This window comes from Micromesistius poutassou, assembly GCF_964030765.1.
Source record: "Micromesistius poutassou genome assembly, chromosome: 4".
NCBI classification, from domain to species: domain Eukaryota; kingdom Metazoa; phylum Chordata; class Actinopteri; order Gadiformes; family Gadidae; genus Micromesistius; species Micromesistius poutassou.
The window spans coordinates 12,957,924-12,983,373 of record NC_140274.1 but is presented as its reverse complement, the minus strand read 5'-3'; the positions used below and the strand labels follow the sequence as shown (position 1 = coordinate 12,983,373).

The 25,450-nt window shown below is 44.5% G+C and overlaps 1 protein-coding gene across 4 annotated transcripts in view; it reads left to right on the top strand.

The window, feature by feature from the left end:
• Positions 1-23,702, top strand: part of ets1 (v-ets avian erythroblastosis virus E26 oncogene homolog 1) — a 34,791-nt gene extending 11,089 nt beyond the window's left edge. For 2 of the 4 annotated variants that reach the window (XM_084467175.1, XM_084467174.1), the window contains exons 4-10: positions 12,817-12,936; positions 13,835-14,035; positions 14,389-14,466; positions 14,666-14,911; positions 16,589-16,849; positions 19,827-19,945; positions 20,384-23,702. In XM_084467175.1, the coding sequence (XP_084323301.1) occupies positions 12,817-12,936; positions 13,835-14,035; positions 14,389-14,466; positions 14,666-14,911; positions 16,589-16,849; positions 19,827-19,945; positions 20,384-20,599 (1,241 nt within the window). In that variant the 3' untranslated portion in view covers positions 20,600-23,702. Of the gene's footprint in view, positions 1-244; positions 535-12,816; positions 12,937-13,834; positions 14,036-14,388; positions 14,467-14,665; positions 14,912-16,588; positions 16,850-19,826; positions 19,946-20,383 lie in introns of those variants that run through there. The other 2 variants (XM_084467177.1, XM_084467176.1) reach the window with 2 other exon arrangements.
• Positions 23,703-25,450: the final 1,748 nt, after the last annotated feature.

Here is a 25,450-nt window from a genome sequence, read left to right as displayed (position 1 = left end):
TATATATATATATATTTGAATAGCCTAATTCTAGGGAAGAATGTGATGATCGTCTCTGATGACGCTGAGGCACACGCTCAGTGGTTCTTCTCACAGGGGCAAGGGGAGGTAATTGAATTGTGAATCACTCCCGGCTCCGTAACGCCGCCCCTGTGATGTCGTACTACAGCGAAAGGAACAGCCTCCTCCCAGAGCTCAGAAACGCCCAAACCAACATAAGGAAGAAATGAGTGCCTGAGAGAGAAAGAAAGGGGACAGGGAGAGCGTGTGTTTGTAACCGGGAGACAGAACCATTGAAGTTCAGTTGTTCGAGATAGTGTTGCATTCCGGGGGGTAAAGAACAAGTGAGAGAGAAGAGAGAACAGAGCAGTTTCAGTAATTGGGCGATAAAGGACAACGTTTCTCTCAGATTGTTTTGGAGACATCCACATAATAATACAGGGACGCGGCGTTAGTACCCTGATCTGATGGTCATGACGGCAGCTGTCGATATGAAACCGACATTAACTATCATAAAGGCTGAAAAAATGGACGGTAAGTCGCCTCATCCAACTTGACTAATAGGGCTAGATACTTCTGTGTCTTTTTCATTTTATTGCTTCTAACCGGCTGCTCCTCTAACTTTATAGTTGACTGTTACCGCTTGATTGTATGACTATGTTGGTTGGGACGTTCAGACTCAGAACGCGAACTGCCTACTTAACGTCCATTAAATTGCTATCATAAGACCCGCACGCATGACTTGAGGAAATGCAAATATCCTATACTGACTTTGTCCGAATGCATTGTGTGATGGCATTACTGATTCCGATTATTATATTTGAATAACAGTTATAGTAGGCTATCGACAGGGTTTGCGAGTGCAACATGAATGTATCGTGGACATTTGGATAAATTAAATAACTTTACTAAGTTTACTTCAACAGTTGCCATGATTCATAACATGAACAAATAATGTATTATGCAAGTGTTTTTTGTAGGCTAATATAAAGTTACACTTGACAAACGTTGTTACACATTAACGATGTCATTGCATGTCTTGCAAAATTAATCATTCTGTTTGGGTTAAAACACACACACACACACACACACACACACACACACACACACACACACACACACACACACAGGTAGCCCCCTCCCTCTCCTTGTGCAGGGTTTTAAGTGGGCGGGTAGGCAGGTCAAGGTGATGAGTCTGCAGTGCTGATGCTTGCCTCTGCTGCCTGGGACCCTTGGAAGGCTACAAGGATAGTCCCATGGCATGAATATCCATTCATTTTTTGTTGATTTTAAGTTAACATAATCATATCCCTCCTTTTTTCTCTCTCATTACTCTAAATACCACTGGGCCAATACACTCTTGCATCTCTGATTGTGTTTGGGCAGCTGGGGTCAAAACATGACTATGTCAATGCTTTTAATAGGCCTACACTTAACAGACTCATATAAGCCTTTGTCCTTTGACAATCCCTGGTTGTGAAAGAACAAGTGAGTACAACTATAAAAGTTCCATTAAAAAAAGTGCTGATTACTGTAGAATGGATTGCCATCTTGCAAAACGTCTTTGGCTCACGTTTTTCGTTCTTGGGTCACGCAACGGTTGGCAAGAAAAAAATTCACAAGATTAAAACAAACATGCTTTTCTTATTGCTCCTATAGAGATATAGGGGCTGACGAAAAGAGTCCATTTTGGACTACATGATATCCTAGTCATGCAAAGCATAACGTAGAAACGTTGGCTACTCTTTGCTGTACTATCTACTGAAGGGGTTAAGGGGCTCTGGTCCCAGAATGCATTTGATAACGTCTTGATTGTGAAAGCAGCCCTACTCCCTCTAGACGGGGCTACTTGGCTTTACAGCAAACATGCAGCTTGAGAACGGTGGGATACCGGTGCCAAGAGGCTCCAGTAGTCAGTTTTCAGCCATTCAAACTGTATTGTTTGCTTTTCTTTGCCGGGGCCGACAAAGGCTAGTGTAGTTAGTGTCAACTTACCCAAGTCTTTATTCTCTCTCCAATGGAGGTAATTCCTGTTAAAACACTTGCACACCGTCCAGGTCAGAGGTGACACCAAAACATGGCTCCTAACATTCCAGCCGTGAATTGAGTTCTTCTTTAGTTGCATTTTACAGTTACACACACACACGCACACACACCTACCCACACACACGCACAGACACACTCATTCTCCCTTCCACACATTAGTCTCCCATGCTACATGTCATGGAAGACTATAATGCATTAGATGAGATGCTGCAGTAAAAACACCCTCAGCCCTGAAGCCAGTGATTGGGAAGGCGACTTCCCCATGAGTTGCTTAAGCAGCCAATCAATGACGTTTCTCTTTAATTTGGTGGCTTATTGGGATAATTGGAATGCAAAAGACTCATCTAACTGTCTAGAAATCGAGTGCTGCAGTAGCTCCTTCTCTTTTTCTTTTTACAATCCTTTACAGTAATGCTTTTCCAGGTTTTCCTCTTTTTCGATTAATATCACTCTTGTTTGGGCCAAAGGTCAGGGTTGAGTGACTGACAGGAATGCTAGTGAGCATACTTTGCTGGGGTGGACTAAGACAAGCAAGGAGTCAGCGAGTGGGTGAAGATGAGGGGGAGGTTGACTTTCATCTGATTAAAATACACTTTGGTTTCATAACTGGCATACCTGAGGCCTTAGCCAAGAACCCTTACATGGCACCCACCCGCACACTCCACCCTCTCCTCATGACTCTCCAAGCACTCATTTGCCGTGGTGGTCCTAAGTTGGCATGTTATTGCAAGGTGTAGCTTCTCAAAGTTTGTATCAGGGCCAGGGTTGTTGCATAAGCTTAAGCTTGTGGCTCTGGTTTGATGTGTCAGCACCCCCCCCCACCCCATCCCGTAACACCATGTAATGTATGCCAGTGTTTGAGTGTACATGGCTGCCCCAGCAGCTGTCCAAACAACATCCAAAGCTAGCCTGCCTCTTGTGATGTGTGGCTGAACCCAAACAGCTCTATTTGGTTTTTCATATAATGTATGACCTGGGTTGAATCGAGAACGTTGCAGTTCTCTAAAACTCAAGACTCTCATTCAGCCGAGGCTGTGAAAAGCCTGGCACCCTATATCATGAATATGGTGTCTTGACTTGAGTGACTAGTGTGAATGTGTGGTCATGCCCAGAGGGCAATGCCCATTTTCTTAATGGACTCCTCAGTGACAAACGTCTTCACTTCGGGCCGGCGGTTCTTCTGGGTGTAACAGCGCCAAAGTAGAATTTGAGGTCTGTGCGTGTCCACAATGACCTTGCCTTGTCTTCTCCTGGGCTACTTGATGATGTCACGCTGTCACTTCAAACGGGTTATCGGATCCTTACCAGCCAGCCAACATTTCATTCACTTGACCGCATTCCTTCATTCATTCATTCATTCATTCATTCATTCATTCGCACTATGACCATAGGATGGATGAACAGAAAAGAACTGTGTTCCCTGGGTCCTCTTCTGGATGCCTCTCCAGTGACTACACGCCTTCATTCTGCCTCGCAGAGCAGCGTCATAAAACGAGGCATGTAAGCACCAGATACAATGGTGTGCTTAATGGTAAACATATGGAGCGGCAGAGTTGTGAGGTGTGGCCCGTGTGATGCTCTTTTTAGCTAAAACTGTATAAGAGAAAAGTCCTTGAAAGCAAAACAACCTTTCATGAAATGAATAGGAAATGTAGTATATTGTGTGGGATTGATTATTCTTTTTTTGTATATTAAATGGGAACAGCTGCAGAGGACAATTTCAATTTATTTTCTATGCAATTATGCTCTTAGAAGTTCTTTATTCATATGGAACAGCAAGCAAAAGCAGTGAAAGGGGTAGCAAAAAGTCGTCCACGGTTCCCCAAACAATCATCTCTACTTTATCTCTTAAGCAGACACATCCTAAAACATTTACTCCACTCACTATTTCACAACTAATATTTAATTATTTCCCTTATTGTCCACTTTTTTTCCTTCCTCTTTATTCATTCTTTTATATTTTTAGCCCAGTCTGTTCTCCTCACGTCAACCTTGATCCCTGATGCGGTCTCTTCCTGATGCGTGTCGTTTTTTATCAACAAAACTCACTCCCTGCTTGTAATCAATGAGTCACGAGAGCAGGCGTCTGCTACCTCTACCACGCGCCACTGGCTGTCCTGGGCTTTCTCTCTCAATGACTGCCCGGGCCGCTGAACTCATTTTTTCTTCCTCCTACTCGGAACCTTCCCCCCCCCCCCCCGCCTTATTCTCCCCATGTTTTGTTCGGCGTTGAGTCCGAACACGTGCCACTCTGCTGTGAAACATCTCGATAGCCCCCCCGATGCAGCTCAGCCCTGCCTGCATGGTTTGCAGCACAATTACTATTTTAGTCTGTTTGTTGTGTTGCTGCTAATGTTTCACAGTTCCACATGTGGTGACAGTGCTCTCTAATTTTGGGAAGAAAGAAATGGATGGAAACATCTAAGACATCATTTAGGTTTCCATCACTTTTAGAATGATTAGCAATGGCGGTTCCACCTTGTTCTGGTGGGTTCATGTATGGTCCTTCTGCGACGGGAGTCATGCCTGTTCTTTTTTTTGCCTCTGCTGCTGCTGCAGTCTTCACAAGCAACATGTATCATATATTAATGCTACTTTTATGATGAGGTGATAGAAAACCACTTCCATAGCCTAGTGTACATATCTCAAATCCTGTCACATCTGAATTGAGAAACCTGGTGGATTGGCTTCCCAGGGTGAAGAACAAGGAAGAATGGTCTTCTGAGGTCGGGGAGGGAGGCTCTAGTGGGTTGATACAGCACACACACAGTGGCACCCTCATGACGGGCTGGTCCTCTGTAATATAAAGTGAAATGGGAGTCTTGTGCTTCCTAGCCTCCCTAAGGGAGGGTGAGGGTAGGAGCAAATTCTCCCAAGTTTAAGGCTACTCAAATTGAAGCCACGGGTGGTGGTGGTGGAGAAACTTGTTTCCTTAACTTTGCCTGGACTCTTTTTCAGAGACATGAATCGTTTGCTGCAGGCCAAAGGGGTGAGCGGCTATTGCGACACCATTCCTGAACCACCATATTGTTGGAACACAGTCTTTTGACTGCTCCCCATAATTGCCCATTAGGGAGACTTTACTTGCTGTCCCAGACTCGTGTTTGTTTTATGGGAACCTGAAGGCAAGGATGACAAAATGTTGAGTAAATGAGCAGGAATTTTACTAGAGCCTGATTCCTCTTGTGTCATGAAGAGTCACATGCTAACCAGCTCTTTTCTATCCCCCTAAAGTCCAGACAGCCTTTGATGGAGTGAGTCACAACTATTGTGTGTGTGTGTGTGTGTGTGTGTGTGTGTGTGTGTGTGTGTGTGTGTGTGTGTGTGTGTGTGTGTGTGTGTGTGTGTGTGTGTGTGTGTGTGTGTGTGTGTGTGTGTGTGTGTGTGTGTGTGTGTGTGGGCACTTTGGTGTGTCTATGTGAAATCTCCACCATCTCCTGTTGCTTAACAGCTAAGTTGTATTTTTCCACAGTTATCAATCTAGAGTCACATCTTTTGATCTGAACAAAGCGGTGGACTAATTCCACAGCATGAAAAAAACATGCGCCCATCTACATCAAGATAAAGAAGCAGGGGCTGAAAGCATGGTTACCAGATGTTTGATGTTTTTTCATGCCTCATTCTGCCAGGAGGCCGTCTAGCTTCACAAACGAAGTGCACACTGCACTTAAAATAGATGACAAATTAATCATCTTGAGCTTCAACTATTACACCACTTGGACCACAACTTCTTTTGGGTCCCGTTTGAGGGACAATCCGAAGGCCATGTAGAAGCACGCTGGTGACTGTAAAACAGAGCTGGATTTTTTGGCACGTAACATTAAAACCTTTCTGGGCTTAATGGAATTCATCAATTGTGTATCTGGGGCCCAGGGCTTGCCCTGCAACAAATGTTGAGTGTTCAGATGTGTTGTATACATATATAATTAGATTTAAAGATTACCAGTCACTTACAGTAGGCTACCATGAAAGGAACGGTCACATGATGTACTTTCTGTAAATGTGTGTGGGAAAACTCGGACACAAAAAATGTCAGAATGTTGCAGTTTGGACCAGTCCACATATTTTGTGGGAAAAATGCAATAGTAAGTGTAAACTGTTTGTCAGGTTTGCCGTGTGTTTGGTCTAATTGCTAAACAACTCCACCAGCGCGTACCCCATCTGTTTACAGCAGGAGAGGAGCGTGTGAGGGCAGCTTGCACACACATTGTGAAGGTCAAACGCCACCTGCACCCTGTGACAGGTCAAGCTAAAACCTGTTTGTACAAAAGGGACATTTAAAGTGGTAATCTCTACAATTTTCACTGCCGGAGGTAACAAAATGGTGATAGAGCCTATGGCCCACTGATGAATGTGGGCCACTTTATGAATGTTACGAAATGGGTGTCAGTGTTGACACTTTTTGTATCTCTGGGAAACATTATCGCTTATCGCCAAAGGTGTCGCCAAAAACAACATATTTCTAAGATTACCAAATAAAAGACTTCTAAAATTACAGATATAGCCTTACAAAATATCTGTTTAAAGACTCTGGGTTCACTATGTTGCAAACAATGTTAATTTGAGTTTTTTTGTCCATGTACATACCCAAATGTTAGTTACAAAATGTTAATGTTGCATAAAGGTCATTGCATAATGGATCATTGAGCAACCATTACTGTTGCAAATTTGTTTCCAGACGCCTTTCTAATATTTTCCAAGAATGATTTTTAACCTTGTTGAAAATACATCAAAAGAGTATAAAAAAGGTTATTTCACCGTTTTCAATAGGTTCAGATAAATACTTTGTCTCATTGGTGTAGGTGTAGGAGATCACATCGAAGCCAGGGATGAGGCCTAATGCGAACAGACTTTGGCATAAACAATATAGAGGAGTTAATGCACTTTCCCATCATAACCTAATGTGATTTCAGAGATGGATAGAGGGAGGGAAAGAAAGCAACAAAAAAAAAACGGCTCTGTGGCATTAGTCTCACTTACTGTCTACTTCAGTAGCCTGTGTGTCTGTAGTGGTGATCCTGGAGAAGATTTTATTTTCTTGGCCAAAGCTGGTCTGTCAGCAGTAGTAGCCTACCCCTACACAACCTCTTACATGACCACAGGCTTTATGCTTGGAGGGGTCGGCCAAGCAGCCGTGGTGAAGGCCTAAGAATAGAGACTCCATCCCAGCACTGCTGGATGACTGGACATCCAGCCCATTGTGTGCCTTCAGGTCGACACTCTTAGTCGGCCACTTGGCTGGTTTGACAATTCTGGTTCGAAACTCCACCACTACCACCACCAACAGCTCCACTCCTGCTATTCCTGGCTCTAGGCTTCTAACATGGAAATCTAAATGGTGCCAGGGGCTGTCCGAACAAATGCCCCTCTCAAAACCAGACTAGCTCTTTCCTCCGCTGTGTCCTTCTTTTTGCTACCCCCCCCCCCCCCCCCCCCCCAACCAGTTTATCACCGTGTGGCTCTGAATGGTCTCCCTTCATGTTGGGAGAGTTTATGACCCCGCGTTCGCAGACTGGCTGGGGATGGGGAGGGGGAGGTGGGGCTGTTGGATGGGAATCTCCATCAAAGGTTCTCTCAGACACCACAGTCACCTCTGCTTGTTTTGGGGTGGACTGGTCATGTTCAAAAGAGCCAATTATAACCCACTAGTGCTTAGCGTACCCCTTGACCCCACCCCAACCCATACACCTTGGGGGTGTATGCGTGTGTGTTACTTTAAAAAGACCCCAAAATCCTTAACTCACCTTACTTCCCCACAGGAAGGGGCAACTTCACCTCAGGAAACGGACTCTTCCATTGATAAATACAAGCCCTCAGTCCTATGTGGAGTGTGTGTGGAGAGGGGGACAGGTTGTAAAGCGAGTTGGTATTCGGCTATTAATAGGCTGGTTCTTTATGAAAAAAGTATTTCACTTTTAGATATTCAGAATTGAATAGTGCCATTGATGTGGCCTTCATTTTCCCCCCCAAGTAGCGCTCGCTTTTCTGGAAACTTGCAAGGGCTATACACTCTATTTTTAGTTTGACAGGATGATAGAGCGCATATTGTCCCTTATTGGTAGGGGCTGTGTTGCCAGTGCTAGTTGTATTATTGCATCATTCATGCTGATTGAAGGAGGCGGCGCCCTTTTTGGCTTCATAGAGAGAGAGAGAGACCCATTCATCGCTCTATATCTCTCTCCCTCCCTCTCAAATGTCTTGCTCCTTGCTTTCCGCTGCTCAGTCTCTCCAGCACTCTCATCCTGTGATGGGATCATATTACATGCCGATGAGTCATCCCCCCCCCCCTGTATTCGTTCACCCCTCACCCAACCCACTCCTCTGCCTTGTTGTGCTCCACCCAACGCATGCTGTCCCATCACCCCCCAGGTTGCTACGGACCTCTGCCCCAACCGTAAAAAATCCCAATTTCACACCCTCGCTCTGGCTCGCAGGCAAAGTAGACTAGCTTGCCTTGTTCATGTGTGTGTCTGCGTTTTTGTGAGTGTCAGTCTTAATGGCTTGTTCATGGACGCCCTGGCTGAAGCTAGCTATGCATATCACCCCAGGGCTGGTGGAGGTGTAATGGGCAGGGCACAAAGGCCTGGTGATATTTCAGAATGTTGACATCCCAATTGGATTCAATAAGATTCATGAGGAAACCTCATTAAACTGATGCCCACAAACAATAAACAACACATATTTTAGTGTGGCAAGAGAAAGCCAAACACAAAAATCACATATCTGCAATACAGGCAATGCATTCACATGCTTTGTATTGATGTAGCTATGGTATCGTCATCAGAAAGCATGCTTGTGTTGCCCAGCGGCACTAAGGCTTATGTCAGTGGATATCTCCAGAGACTTGATATTGTAGCTCTCAACTCCTCATGTCCATTACTCATACATTGACATCAGGGGAGTAGCCAATCAATAGCTTTTACTGGACTGCTAGGCTACACATCACTCACACTTCATGAATGGGTCTTGATGGAATGGATATTCCCACACACGCCACCTCATCATCATCATCTATTGGTTTATTTTATATCCAATAGTACATTCCTTGCTGAAGACATGCCTTTTAAGTTCTTTTTAATTTAATATTCAAGCTGAACAGGGCTGGTGGTTCCTCTACTCACCACGGATGCCTTTTTAAAACCAACTCTGATGTGATTTCAGCTAGGCCTTAATCATATCGCCATGTGTTTGGGTCCGTAGTGATTATTGCATCAATCAAACGCTCCCCCATCGTGGTTATCTATTCCACTTGTTACTGGTAGGATTCAGGATGGAAGCAGACCAATGTTTTCTATCAGAGGAATACGATCGTGTTGGTTTGTAACATGCACATTATGCCAGTATGGTAATATCCCTTGCAAGTTTACTATCAAGGACTGCTATCAGCATCATCTTCATTATCTGATGTGATGCTTGATTGAGACTTGATGAGGAGCAGGTTCGCTATTAATGTTATTGAAATGAAACTTCATACTTCCACAAGGTCACGGCATGCAGTTATAAACGCAACGACGAGGATGTTATTTTTACCCTCTTCTGATTCTTTCATGAGCTAAATGCCTCGTCGTCTTTCTGAAGACGGACTGATTTGGTTTCCGTGTCGTCTTGGATGGCTCATGCGGATGCTAATTGCTGAAACCCCAAACGACCGTCTTAGCGCTAATAGGGTTTCACAGCCTAGAATTCCCCATCAGGACTTCAGCTGTGCCTGGATCACCAGATTCACCGCTGGGCTCCATCTATGAATGCACTCCACTAATGGATGCACACTGTACATCAGCACTTGCAGATAAGCTTTGTTTTGTTTTTTTCTATCATTGATGAAAAAAGTGCCGATATAGTCAGCTTCCTTCCGACAATTCTTTGTGTCGTGCTGTCAATGATCTTCCTTTTTAAATCAAATTGAAAGGAATGACTTGGTATGCTTCTGAGGCCGCGGCATTGCTCTTAGTGTTCCAGCTTCCCGCGGGCCATATGGCGTTAAGTGACTTTGATTGTGGATTTAGTGCTGAAGCCGGTTCACGTCTGAGTGGAGGCGTGCATGCTAGGACATGGCTGCTGGAAACAGACGGGAGGGAAGGAGGAGAACGATTGGGGGGGGGGAGGGAGTGCAGTCATCTACCCTTCCCCTAAACACACACACTCACACTCTCACCACCTGATACATGTGAAGCGAACCGCCACATTTGGCCTTCACATCAAAGCTCAGACTGTCTGAGCCCCATCCCCATCTCGGTTTGCAACACTCTGGGTTTATTTTGGTTCTCCTTTTTTTTTTTAAATTCTTAAGCAATGGAACATCAGTGTAAAGAGAGGCGTTGGTGAGAACAATCAGAGGGCTGCGCTGAGCGTCAGCCTTCAGGCCAACGTGTCGCGTGGGCGTGTGCTTTTGGTGGCTGTCACGTGCACAAAGGATGGTTATTTTAGGTTGAGTTTCTGATGAGTTGACTGTTACACACACACACACACACACACCACACACACACACACACACACACACACACACACACACACACACACACACACACACACACACACACACACACACACACACACACACACACACACACACACACACACCGGCCACAGACTTCCCATTGGGTCTTCCTATCCCATCGTTATATCTAAACATAGCAAGTAAGATGCATACTGCTGAACGGCCGCTGGTCTGATCTACGATGCCAGGTGAAGCGAAAAGACCGGAGTAGGCAGGAATGGCACTTGCAGTCAGACTTGCAGTCAGTCGTGTAGTCAAACCGCAGAGCAGCAAAAGGCGTGTTGTCTGATCCCTGTTTAGGCTGTCTGCTGGAGAAGAAGGGGGGGGGGGGGGCGCAAAAGAAGAAAAACATTCAACGAAAACAAATTACCCCTCATTTTGCAGACAGCCAGGGAGATATTGGTCACATGGTCCGCCCGAGAAAAACCCCAAGAGTAGGGACAGCTGCTGTGCATTCCTAAATGAGGTCGGGACGTCAGGGTAGGGTGAAACGCGGCGTGGTGTGTTGCTCCCACGCTGCCACTGGTCGACCTCACCGCCGTCTAGCCCCCTGATGCCAGGACATCTGTGGGGGGTGGGGGGGGGACACACTGGGCTTCTGCTAGAGTAGTGGTGAGCCCTGGGCTTCCTCATCACCAGCTTGTCGGCAAGTCTCCTATGCCTTTCTTTTTTTTTTGGATGTCTCTGTTTTATTGATTTAATTAGGTTGTTTTTTTTGCATGCAGTGCATTAGAGCGGAGGGCCCGGCACTGAACGCGTATCAGTCTTTAAGGGTATGAGTCTAAGGGTATCCGTCTTTAAGGTGAACAGTCTAAGGGTTTCAGTCTTGGCTGCCTTCTGAGAGCCCAGTGGGCCCTGTCATAGCATCATGCTAAAAACATTGTGACATGGGCGAATCAACACGATCGCTTTTCATGCAATTGGATGAAGCAAGCAATCTATATATTTCTCATTTGACCGAGCGGTGGTCAGCTATTCATCTCTCAATCTATTAATTGATTCAGCTATTCTTGTGACATTGGCTAACGAGATGGGGGTCTTCCCCTAATGCCCAACCCACTTTGAATACCCCCCTCCCCCCACTGTCTGGTCCCTCTAATTTCATCAGCAGCAAGCCAGCAGTCTCTGTTAAAAGTCATCAAAGGAGTGTGTGTGTGTGTGTGTGTGTGTGTGTGTGTGTGTGTGTGTGTGTGTGTGTGTGTGTGTGTGTGTGTGTGTGTGTGTGTGTGTGTGTGTGTGTGTGTGTGTGTGTGTGTGTGTCACTGAGAACAGTGAGGCCAGTGTGTCTCCCCCCCGAGGACCATCAGGGCATCCACCCACCCACTCGTCCATCTTTCCCAGTCCACCAAATCCTCAACAACCCCCCCCCACCGCTGACATCATCGCCTCATCCCCTGACCCCTGGCTCCCCTTGTGTCTGACCCCTGGTGGTGACAGTGGAGCCACTGTGTGTAATAGCCCAACATGGGGGGGGGGGAGTGGGGGCCCTCCTTTTTTTTCCCCACCCAGGGTGTGTGTGGTTGATGTAATAACCTAGGTCATATAGTTTGCAATGTTTTTTTGTTTTGTTTCTCAGTATAATAGAGATGAAGGTTAAACTCTAGGATTATGCAAAAAAGACGTTTTATTGAATTCCACCTCAGTGACTGTGACTGTGCTTGTGCGTTGTGCGTTGTGCATGTGAATGGAATGGATCCCTCAATCTGCCAGGCTGCTCTTCTAATAAATTACATCAGGTGCTGAGACATTGTCTGTCTAGACGGCATGTAATCAAAAAGCTCAGTTGTTGATCATGAGCAACTTTTCGTGGATTTTGTGTGTGTGTGTGTGTGTGTGTGTGTGTGTGTGTGTGTGTGTGTGTGTGTGTGTGTGTGTGTGTGTGTGTGTGTGTGTGTGTGTGTGTGTGTGTGTGTGTGTGTGTGTGTGTGTGTGTGTGTGTGTGTGTACGTGTACGTGTTTGGGTGTGTAACCGTTTTTATTACATCTTTGTGTACACAGCCACATGCACTCTAAGCCTCTTATCAACCAATTTAATGTATTCCAAAAAAGATGCCTTTATTTTCCATTTTCCATTTCCAAGTACCATTGATGGATCATTCGAATAATATTAGCATCATGAAAATAACCTGGTGTGTGTGTGTGTGTGTGTGTGTGTGTGTGTGTGTGTGTGTGTGTGTGTGTGTGTGTGTGTGTGTGTGTGTGTGTGTGTGTGTGTGTGTGTGTGTGTGTGTGTGTGTGTGTGTGTGTGTGTGTCTCTGGTTTGGCATGGGCAGATCTGGAGTGTGGAGATGTCCCCCTGCTAACCCCAGGAAGCAAAGAGATGATGTCTCAGGCTCTAAAGGCCACGTTTAGCGGCTTCACCAAGGAACAGCAGCGACTGGGCATTCCCAAAGGTAAGACCAGTGGACACCTGTTCAAGTCAAAATATCTCTTTCACTGAGTGATGACCACTGATCATCCCTCCATTCAGTTCTCCAAAGACAAAAATTTAACTGACGTGTATTAGACTTTGGTCGCTTCGGTTAACGTATGACGCAAGCATGACTTGGGAGGATCCATTTGAAGGAAGCAGACACCCACTCATTTCAGAATATAGCCTTACATTACAGCTGTTTAAACTGAGGCCGTCGGACTGGGAGATACCGAGAGCACAGACGTTCAGGGGAGACAGACGGTGGAAGTAATGAGATGTGTCCCTAAAGTGAGGCCGACCACAGGTCCTCCCTAGGCTGTTTAGAAATAGCATTCACTGTAAAACTGAAACTATAAGTCATGCCTTTCGCTGTGTTTACATTTACATTGAGCTTTATGTTACCTTTGAAAGAAGTTGCATGGATCTAAGCCATATGGTTGCTGCACAACCAAGGTTTTTGGGATATGTGACATAAATTGTTGTGAATTCTCCATAGCATGTTTTTGAGCTTTAGTGACAGTGACACAGCATGGGAACTTTAAAACTGCATGAACATATAGGCCACAATCTGACATTTTAATTGTCTTTCTGGGGGTAACAACACAGTGAGTCAACACACTCCCTCGACAAAGCAAGCCCACAGGTTTTGTGTCGCTCTGTGTCATTTCAGTATTGGGTGAAGTGTCATGGTCTACTGAATAGTCCTACACACTGCTTGGTATGACTTACATTGGGTTCATAACTTCAGGTCTTATTCTTCATCATGACGAATTAGTCATGACGACATCCTGACTATTTTTCACCAAGGCCTCAAGATAGATATTTTTTATTACATATTCTTTAATGGACCATGTATGCCTTCTCTGCTCCATGTGTAGACCCCAGACAGTGGACAGACAGCCATGTTGCCGAGTGGCTGACGTGGACGGTGAACGAGTTCAGCCTGAAGAACGTGGACTACCACAAGTTCCGTATGAACGGGGCCATCCTGTGCGCTCTGGGCAAGGAGCGCTTCCTGGACCTGGCCCCCGACTTTGTGGGCGACATCCTCTGGGAACATTTAGAGATGCTCCAGAAAGGTGAGCGGAGGGTTGCGTAGTGCCAGGATAACGTTTTCTGGGGCAGTTCGAGGTTCTATGCTTTGTGAACGTGTTGTTAGCATTGCTAGACGCATTGGATGATAAATACCAATTTGCCCTACTTTGCACTATATACGTTCTTTTTGATTAGACAATCTCCTGCGGGTTTAAGGGAAGATCTCTCCAGCCGTATAGTCACCCAATGAAGAGAGCATTGTGAACAGTAACAGGAGCCAAAGAGGAAAATACAATTTAGCCGTGCTCATACATATTTGATCATGTGGATGCAGTTACATATTATATAAAAATCAATGAGGAGGTCGCTTACGTGTGTTCTTATTTATTTTTCACAGAGGAAACAAAGCATTTCCCTGTCATCGGTCTGTCCTCCAACTTCCAGGAATCCCGATATACCTCAGACTACTTTGTCAGTAAGTACTTTGATTGTATTAAAGTAATTACTAAAGTAATTACTCTTAAGAAAATCCACTCAATACCCAAACTACAAATGTGATTTCAAAGTTTACGGAGAAGTTAATGTAAGCCAACGGTGCCAATCTAATAGTAAGGCTATGAATTGAGCACAATACACCATGACACTCAATACATACTCTCCCTCCCTTCGTATAGGCTATGGTATTGAGCACGCTCAGTGTGTCCCTCCATCAGAATACTCGGAGCCGGGTTTCATCACAGAGTCCTACCAGACGCTCCACCCAATCAGCTCAGAGGACTTGATCTCCCTCAAATACGAGAGCGAGTATCCCAGCGTCATCCTGCGCGACGCCACCCTCAACTCCCTGCAGACCGAATACTTCTCTGTGAAGCAGGAGGTAGTGTCTCCTGACAACATGTGTGTGGGGCGCATCAGCAGAGGTGAGGGCTCTCTCCTAATCACACACACGTTCAGTCATGTGCTGTTGAAGCAATGCTGTGGATGCTGCATGTAACTCGTATAGTAAGCGTGCCATTCATGCTAATGGTGCAGTGTGTAGGAGTTAGGGGCATCTAGTGGTGAGGTTGCAGAGGGAAAGGGGCAGTGGGGGAATACCGTCCTCTTCCCCTCACTTCACAACGAGGTAGGGGAAGTTTTGCGGGCCTGTACTGGCCTATCAGGTGCCAGTATGTACTTACAAAATGATGTCAATTGTCAACCTCTATGCGGCATCGAGTAGCCAAGTGATGAGTTTCCGGGATAGATTCATAAATTGTATTTAGTTCTCTTGGCTACCAAAGTGAAAATTCCTATATAAATATAAAGGGCTCAATCTTAGCAAAGAACAACAATTCTTATTTTCCTGGGATCATACATGAATAAAACATCTGCATGAATATTATATTCCATTTCTGCCAAGTCCCTTCTGTTAAATGCCACTCAGTTATACACACTGCGATTATTGTTTGGTGTTACGAGTTAGGCAAAATAAAATGCTTGCCTGTGTGCATCTCTGCGTGTGTCTGTCGGCTGGTTTACGTGAAATGCACATGCACATCCCCTGTGCAAACCAAGGCTGCTGATTCTATCAAAATATTGTATCACTTATTGCTTTTGGTGTGATATGAAAAATACAAAAATGTCTTCATAGTTGCCTTGTGGTTCCCACCGCATGCACTCTAGCCTGCATTAGCAGAACGAAAAAGAACACCATTGTTTACGTCAGATAGAGGAAACCCAAGAAAAGCCACAGTGTCTTCACTTCTCGGGTTCTGCTCTCTTGCACTGCATATTCCAAACAGGCTGGGTGTTGTAACCTCAGCAAGATGTTATGAGCGTGTTCTCATGAGATGCTGGCCGTCTGCACTGCCAAACGCGTAGCATTGTTTGCTTTCCCACTAAGGGCTTTAAAGAGGAATTAGGAGCAAGGTTTACATTAATAACCGTAAGGCTGGGATTTTTCCTGCCCTCCAATCCCACAGCTGAGCAAATGAACGGGGAATATCACGAAGTCGTAGCATACACGGCTCCTAACAACGCACCCAGCCTTAGGACAAGTATGCACGATGACCAATGGCTGTGCACTGTTCATCCCAACGCATTTTATGATTTTGGACTTGTTGGTGTTTCTCAGAACGTGGGAAAGTATTTGTAGTTCTGCTTGATGCCCACATCTGGCATCCATTTAGGTAATTGAAGATCACTCTATTATCTGCAATTCATTAATGACACTCAATTGAAAGACTGGCCTTATCGTTCCCAAGGCCCTGAAATAGCTGGGCCCTTTGAGAGATTGTCCTGCATTTAGATGCAAGAGTCAAACGGCAGCTGTGCCAAAAATGAAGCGTCGTATGGTGAGAGATGTATCGAGAGCAAGCTCTTCACGGGTTGTGCTACAAAGGCACATTCATTACCACTGCTGCGCTACACGTCTCTCACGTCGGCCATTCGATATCGTGCCTCAAATTTAGGCTCGACGTTTGAAATACGAAAAGTCTCAAATCCTCCCAAATATATATAGAAAAACACCTAATCCTGCAACGCCACTTTTGTAAGAACAGCAGCAGAACCGTTCTCCTCTCCTGACTGTTGTACCCCCTCTGCCGCACCGCCCACAGGCAAGCTGGGCGGCCAGGACTCCTTCGAGAGCATCGACAGCCTGGAGAGCTGTGACCGGCTCACCCACTCCTGGAGCAGCCAGTCATCCTTCAGCAGCCTGCAGCGGGTGCCCTCCTACGACAGCTTCGAGTCGGAGGACTACCCCAGTGCCCTGCACGGCCACAAGCCCAAGGGCACCTTCAAGGACTACGTGAGGGAGCGCTCGGAGCTCAACAAGGACAAGCCCGTCATCCCCGCCGCCGCGCTCGCCGGATACACAGGTGAGGCCTGGCAGGTGGCGGTGGTCGCCATGGCGAACCTTCAGGGGGGGAGAAGGAGTCGACTAATGGGGGGGGGGCTGTTGGGGGTGGGCAGGAATACGAATACAATAAGAATACATTTTGTTGTAGGGTAAGGGTTGAGGGGAGGGTTAAGCCTTGTGGTCCCTAGTAAAGATCATTTCAAACACAAATGATTTCCTAACACAAATGGTCACATATGCATGTCCCCACATTGACGCTGTGCGCTATGCTCATGTGCACATTTGTTGGTCCGTCAACTCGATTGACTGTGTGTTTATTGAAGCTTAACTTTAGTCTGTTGGCCTTTGCGTTACACCAGCTTCAACTGCATTCTCTGAACTCCACATCCTTTATGACAAGTCAACACACCTTTTTTATTTTTTTTACTCTACATCGACCTGCATAGCTAGCGCAAAGAAACACAACAAAGTAACACTCCCTTGTTTTTTTTTCTCTTCCGCCTTCATTGCTCATCACCCCCACCCCCCCCCTCCCCCTCCACGTTATCTGCAGCCCACACCCCGACCTATTTAAAAAAAAAAAAAAACAGGGTTGTCTTGGGTTGGCTTGCAGCAGCCGTTGCTTTTACCCGTGTGCACGAGCCCGGAGTGCATAGTTATCTGTTCATCTCTCAAAGGCCTCTTTCTGCACTTCTGAAAGAGCTGAAATCTGTCTCCCGCCCCCCACCCATTCTCACTGTTTTCTAGGAGATGATGATTATATAAGAAAAATAAATCTGAATGGAGTTGACGACTTTTTACTACTTCCTCGTGTTCTTCAATGTACACTCAGGAAACAACCCTGAATGGATCCTCTTTTGTAACCCGCCTTTCAACATCTGAAGTGAATGTACACGGTTTCAGTATTACTTTTCTCCTCCATCGACTCACCTACACATTCACCGTCGACTTGTGAAGTCAGGGAACGAGTAGGCTATACCCGCTCAAGAAAGCATAACGGCCCGCTACCCTTCTGTAACATCTAAAACCACCACCACAAGAAATAAGAGCATTTAACCGTGGGCCTTTAAATATGCCGCTCAACTCAGCTTCCTGTGACCTGTTCCTGTCACCCAGGGGCTGTCAGGCAGCCACTTGCAGCGGGGACAGGAGACTGATAACACAGAGAGAGAGAGAGAGAGAGAGAGAGAGAAGTGGAGCTCCTGTTGACACCTCTTGAGGTTTCGGCTAGTCATCTACACGTATCTTCATCGCTGCTCTGGGCCTGAGATGAAACCGATTGGTTGTTGCTGTGTGTGTGTGTGCGGATTAGAGTTTATTCTCGCAGTGCTGCAGACATTTGACGACGCTAAAGCGAGCGAGCGGTTCACCTCACACTTGCTGTGACTTGGTGTTGTTGGGCCTCACTGTAGACCATCAATGCACAATGGGGGCTCTTGGAATATTTTTGGAAAGTTTTTTTATTTGGGGGGAGGGCCACATACATTCTGCCCTGAGTGGCTTGTAGTGGGCCTGGGTTTGTTGGGGTGGGTTACTACCCCAGCCCGGGGTAGTAAATGGCCACTGTATCGCCCTTATGTGGGCCCACTGTTAGAGCTGCAGGCCTTCTGGAATGTGCATCAGTCCGTCTGAAAGAATCCCAGTGTTGAGGCGGCACCCCATTCAGCCACGTTGGAATGGCTTCCCCCGCATCATTCCCCCCTTATAATGTTAATGTACCCTTTAGTAGAAACTGGGGTTTTATTTTTTAACGGAATGTGTAGCTTCAGTTAAAGAAAGAGGCGGTTGAAGAAGCGTGTGTCTTTCGGGTAGCTGCTGTTTGGCCTTTTGTTCCCGCTGTGCGTTGTGCCACATGTGTTCTGCGTGCTGCAGCAGGTGTGAGTGCTACACACATGTTAAAAAAAGAAAAAAAGGTTTTGGTTTGTGTATGTACTGAAACCCCCAAGATCAAAGGTAACCACAGAAATCTAGTGCAGGGAACAGTGCCTTTTTTTTTTTCTTCATCTGACTTAACCTCATTTTTTCCATGACGTATTATTGGTATTTTATCTAAGGTGAATAAGTATTATCAGTTAAATGTTACTATGTTTCCATTAAATACACTTCCAGTGTAATCTGAAATGATAATTTTTGGTTTATTTAAATTTACCCAAGGAATTCAGTTGCCTCATACCACTAGTTGGTTCCATGTCAGTTCACTGCATGCAGAAGAAAAAAGTATTTTCCATTGAGTGAGCAAGAAAGTGTACTTAGTTAAATGCTTTCATTATACACACACACACACACACACACACACACACACACACACACACACACACACACACACACACACACACACACACACACACACACACACACACACACACACACACACACACACACACACACACACACACACACACAGTCTGACATGGCGTCCTTCAAGGTCCATTATAAATCGCCATGCAGCGCTGCCCATTTTTATTTTGAACCCAAATGATTTCACCCGCGTGGAACGCATAGAGAAACTGAAATATTCTGTAGGCTGTTCACACGCTAGGCATGACAACTGGCAAACAAAGGCCCCTTATGACTTAGATGGGACCCGACTTGTGAGGATGTCCACTCTCGGAGCTGCGCTGTCTGGAAGCGTGAGACTCACTGCACTCTGTGTGTCTCCTCGGATAGAGGGGAATCATGTCAGGATTAAGATGTAAAGCTGTTGGAACACAAGAAACCCCTTGTTGTCTAAACTTAGAAAAGCTTAAGAGCCATATGTTGCATGGATATGTATATGTATATATACAGTACATATATATTCCAGTGAGGAATCCTCACCCCTTAACTCCTATCACACAAAGCGGCTCCAACCAGCTTGTTGCTACTGTAGTGGAACCCCCTCCCCTTAATAACCACATGTCTGTATCAACCAACAGCATCCCTGACTCCACGCCAAACGGCTTCCTTCACCCCCCCCCCATCCTAACCCCCTACCGTCTCCCCCCTGTTCTCCACAGGCAGCGGTCCCATCCAGCTGTGGCAGTTTCTCCTGGAGCTCCTGACGGACAAGTCCTGCCAGTCCTTCATCAGTTGGACTGGTGATGGCTGGGAGTTCAAGCTCTCCGACCCGGATGAGGTGAGAGGTCACAACCCCCGCGGGCCATTGACACATGCTACACGGGAGGTCCTAAGCAGTAGGCCAGATGAGCCTGCATCTCCATCTATCTGTTTGCCCTGTCGGTCGCATTTTATGTGTTTGTTTTGCTCCTCACTTTTTGGCATCCGGCAACTGCTGGGTTTTGTTCTGTTTTGTAATGTCACCGAGGGGTTTCAAACTTTTTATTAGTAACAACATTGGTGGGGTGGGATGAATAAAACCATGGTTAATCCTGCCAATATTTAGAAGACCCATTAGCTGTTGTTTCAGAAGTTGTTGTCCAGATATCCAACTCTGGTGCATCCCCATTGCAACATGATCAATTGACACCCAGCCAATGTCACTCATTCGTCACCCGTAGTCTAAGAAATAAAAAAGTAAATAACAATACAAATGTTTCTTTGCTTGTGCGGCCAGGTTGCCCGGAGGTGGGGCAAGAGGAAAAACAAGCCCAAGATGAACTACGAGAAGCTGAGCCGGGGCCTGCGCTACTACTACGACAAGAACATCATCCACAAGACGTCGGGCAAGCGCTACGTGTACCGCTTCGTGTGTGACTTAAAGAGCCTGCTGGGGTACACCCCTGAGGAGCTGCACGCCATGTTGGACGTTAAGCCAGACACTGACGAGTGAAAGCAAGGACGGGCGAAGGAGGCGATGGAAGGAAGGAAGGAAGGAAGGAAGGAATGAAGGACGAAAAAGAAAAGAAAAGTAACGTTGAGGAACAAATAGGAACTGTGGACTCAAAACTGAGATTTTAAATGTCTGGTGGAGTGGGTCATTTTGATTTAATTGTTTGTTTTTTGAGAGGGAAGGATCTAAACCTTTTTTTTTTATGACTAACTGTGGGCCTTCTCATAATAGAGCTCCCGTCCTACAGTGTTTTCCACGCAAGCACATGGCGAAAGTACAACTATTCATACTCTGCTGCCTGTGTGTGTGTGTGTGTGTGTGTGTGTGTGTGTGTGTTTGTGTGTGTGTGTGTGACTGTACATGTGCGTGTGAGTGCGTGTGAGTGCGGGTGAGTAGGTGGTATATGCAGAAGTGAACTTTGCTGTGCAAGGCCAATGCAACGCTACCTGCTAAAGTAGAGGTTTCTCTCTTGTCAAAGTAGCACAAGAAAAGACAGCCAAGATAGTTGAACGGAGCTACCATTGGTTGACCATAGTATTCCTGCTATGGAAATCTGTTCATAAATGGATCAAAAAAAGGAAGAACATGTCACATTCCCACAACGCTTTTCTAGTCACGTAATGACTGCAAGGGTAGAGTTCTCAGCTAGGACCAAAAAGTGTTTTTGTTTTCTATTTTCCATTGTTTGAGAAGCATTTACTTGTGCCAGTATTATATTGTCGTCAAAAACCCTTCCTATTGTGCATTTTATCGAGCATACATTGGTTCAGCTGTATTTTATATATTTTTATGTTGTAGGGGTTATTTTCTTTTACAATGAAGATGTTGCAGTGTTAACCCTTTTGAGCTAAAGTCCATTTTTGTTTTAATTTTTGACAAGCAACTAAAATGAGCCGTCTTGGTTTAAAAGACTAAACTACACTGGCCTGTTAACGGTCTGCTATGGGGGCTTGTTGTTCACTCATACCAGGAGTGTTTCACACAGACGGCTGAAAAACGGTCTGACGCTTTGAAACTGACACCTCGGCATACACATACAGACGCCTCATAACAGGTTCATGAATACAGTGACTGAAACCATGGCAGTTTCACAAACATCAGGTTAGAATTAGTTCTAGCGGTTTTCAGACAATCTTAAGTTGTGTGCATCTTCAGTATTCTGGCCACTAGGTGCCTAACATGCATATTAATGAGCACAATTGATCACTTCTTTCGCTTCCCAACTGTCCCCATCATGTTCCGTGTTGCTTTGGAACCAAAGTGTTTGAACATTGTTTCTAATGCTGTCAAACCACCATTTTCTTTTCATAAAGGGTAGTTTAGGGACTGGATTTATTTCTTAAGTAGTTATGCGTTTTGTATGTGGGCTTGAGGAACTGCTGTAAAGGTCTTAATGTTAAATTTAGGGCAAATAGAGAAAGTTTAAAAACTGATTGTATTTAGGGTGAAACGTGTATAGGGAAGTTGGAATCATCAGAAGGAAGGTATCGATGTATGCTGCCAAATGTTTGCCTCATGTGAGTTGTATATATCACTGGTTGCAATCATCTGCAGAACAAACATACATATAGAGCAGTATTAATACAGAGGAAGGTGTAGATAAAGATGGAGATGGTGAGCGATGGAACAAAGGCAACAGATTGCGAGATGCAAATGGAGTATGAGAGATTAATTCACTGGTTAGATGTTTGAGCAAAATGGCAGCATTTTTCTCTAATGTTTCCATTGGGAACAGTGGCAGAACACTGGCCTTATGGGAAAAGCCAAAGTCAAGAAATATCTTATTAGGATACAAATGTTATTGTTTACAGTGGCTGACTGTTACCCATATGGATGAGAAGAGAGTTAGCGTCTGTTTGTCCAGATTGTATTTCAATGCTTTGAGACCCAACTTTTACAAACAAGCAAGAGACAAAGCAGAAATAATAACCAAAACTCACGTGAGGTCTTCAGCAATGGCTGACCGGGCGCCATAGACAAAATAACACAGAGACCCTAAATGTTTCACTTTTCTTTTTTTATATCACATGGTCTCTTATATTTTATTGACATAATACAAAGCACATAGCTTTAGAATGAACATAAAACACCTTTGCTGGTGTATGTATTCCAATTGATTGTAAAAAATAAAACTAACAAAAAAAAGAAGCTATTTACACATTTATGATATTTATTTGCCAACCAGCTTGAGAGTCCCCATTAGTCAGCATTGACATCCAAATGCTGACCTTCACTGGGTATCCTCAGCAGAGCCAGGCCTGGTCTTTAACTGAGTCAGTCAAACTCTGCTGGTCGATACCATTTGTGTGCATATTGAAGTCTTATGAAACAAACACTGTTGGCTTGAATTTTTTGTCATTTTCAGGTTATTTTAAATGTCAAAAGAATGTTTTATGCTAGAGCAAACAAAATGTATACATATTGTCTGTCGTTGTCAAAAGCCCTGGAAGCCAGTTGTTCTTGATTTTCATTTTTGTTTTCCCAATAAGAAAGGAATGTGTGTACTCTTGGCTTTAAGGTGAATCCTTATGTAGCTTAAACAGTTAAGAATTTAAATTGAAGAAATTTTCAGGAAAAATAATGACTTAATGAGTGTTATAGATAATAGTTTATTGCACAGTTCTTTACAGTTAACCGACTTCGGCAAATATATATGAATATATATATATACCAATACATTGTGTCATATGCATATCTAGGAATGGATTCAGTACACAAAGGACATTTGTTTTGTATGTTTGTTTTTGTATGTTTTAACAGTGTTTCTGTAATTTTGTTAATGAGGTCATTTTTTTTAATGTATTAAGTTCAGAAACATTTGAATATTTTTCAATAATTTATATTTTTTAAAATACAAGAGATGCAGACAGCTGGTGCTTTCATGGGAATTTGGAAAAAAAAGGTAGTACAAGACAAAAATGTAGCGTTTTTTTCTGTTATTTTTATTTTTTATATGTCTAGGAAATAGACCTGTCTGCTAGAGAAAAGGCTATGATGCTGGCCCATCAATGATTTCTGCTGGAAAGTTTTATAAACTGTAGCTTCTATTTCTAAAATGTACTTCATGTACTTCAAAATGTTACGTTATAAAAAATATATACGTGAACAAAGCTTCCCTAATCCTTATTTATGCATGCGCTTGTTTTGTATCATATTACTTATTCTCTTTTAATTCATGTCCGCTGACAATAACAGACATGTTATGGATTTTGGTGACAATCACTAAAAAGATTGTTTTGACAGACACCTACTTTGAATTGAAACACTTTGATGCTGTTTTCTGTGGCAGCAGAACAAAGCTGACATTTACAGCTTTGTTAAAATAAAACACCCATAGACATGGGTGTTTTATTAGACATCCCTCTATCAATCCTCTATCAATATTGACAATACATGTACAAGATACCTCAGCAGTTACTTCAGGACTTTGGTGATTTCTGCATCTTGTGCTTATGTATCAAACTAAGAAAGTTACAAATCAAACTATAATAATCATATTTGAAAAAATATCGGCCCACCCAGCTCAGTCGAAAATGGCCAAGTTCTGCCTTTGAATCAAATTTTGGGTCGAGATGTAACGAGCGTGTCCCAGGCTCAGTGATAGGGTGACGTCAAGACAGAAACTACACACTAGGGTTCATTCATGTGCTCTGAGCCCCAGGCTCATATAAATTCCACTGTAGATAGAAAACATATGAACCGTGGAACGCTGCCCTGTACGGGCCAGCTGTTTGGCCCCGATACAGCAGCACTGTGGACAGGCGGGGAGCCCTCTAGGACCAATATAGAATTTCCCAAGGAAAAATATTCAAATGAGACTTGAAAGTATTGTGGCTCAATAAAGTGCCATTAATGAAGATTGCAAGGAGTATATAAGCCTAGAATGTCACGTTGGATTTGCATCAATCCGATCACACACCATTGTGTACAATGCATAACGTGGTTTTGTACATGCAGGAACACCACTGTGCCTCACTTGTTATGAGTTTGTTGATAGATTTTATGCATCTACTAACTTGTCGCTTTGAACCTGTATGCAAAAACCATCAGCCCATGTACAACCCTTTGCTGGTTTGTGCACAACAAACATAAACAAACACACAGACACACAGACAAAAACAGACAGACACACACACACACACACATCAGCGCCAGTCCACCCAGTACTGCACTGAAGTGTAGCTCTGCAGGAGTCACCAGCAGTGTTCTTGAAGGAGGTTACACTATGGTTGTCCAGGTGTTTTGTCTCTCCCTTCACCTCTCTCCTTCTGATGAATTCTGGGACTCAGACCAGACAAGATTGCTATGCAACAGTCTCTAAACACTCTACTACTGGACATACTGTCATACAAAAAAAACATCTTGAACATGAATCTAAGACATTGTGATACCATTCATACCTTTATGTCACCCTCCCCCGCACAGACTCAATCGCATACAGTTCAACCAAATTTCTTCTTCTTTTTTTGATAGAGGCAGCAAAATAAGGTTTCCACTGTAAAACAGGGTTCAGAATGTGGGCAGGAGTAAGCGTTAGAGAACAGATGCATAGAAAATGAAAAACGAAAAAAATATAACTGTCGCTGTCATCTGGGAATCTCAGAGATCTGTGTTTTGTGATAACACTGTGAAACCCCTCTCTTGTCTGCAGTTTACAGCTCTCTTGACACTGAAGAGAGACTGGGCTCGTTTTTCAGGCTTCTAACCCAAATATTTAGGCAAAGGGTCTTACCAAGCTACATCTGTCTCCTCGGGCTAATGTTAACATGGCAGAGGGAAAGACGGCCAGAGAGTTTTTAAAGATGGCTTTGTGTGACAATTAAGGTGAGGTGCGCCCGGCCAGGCACTAGA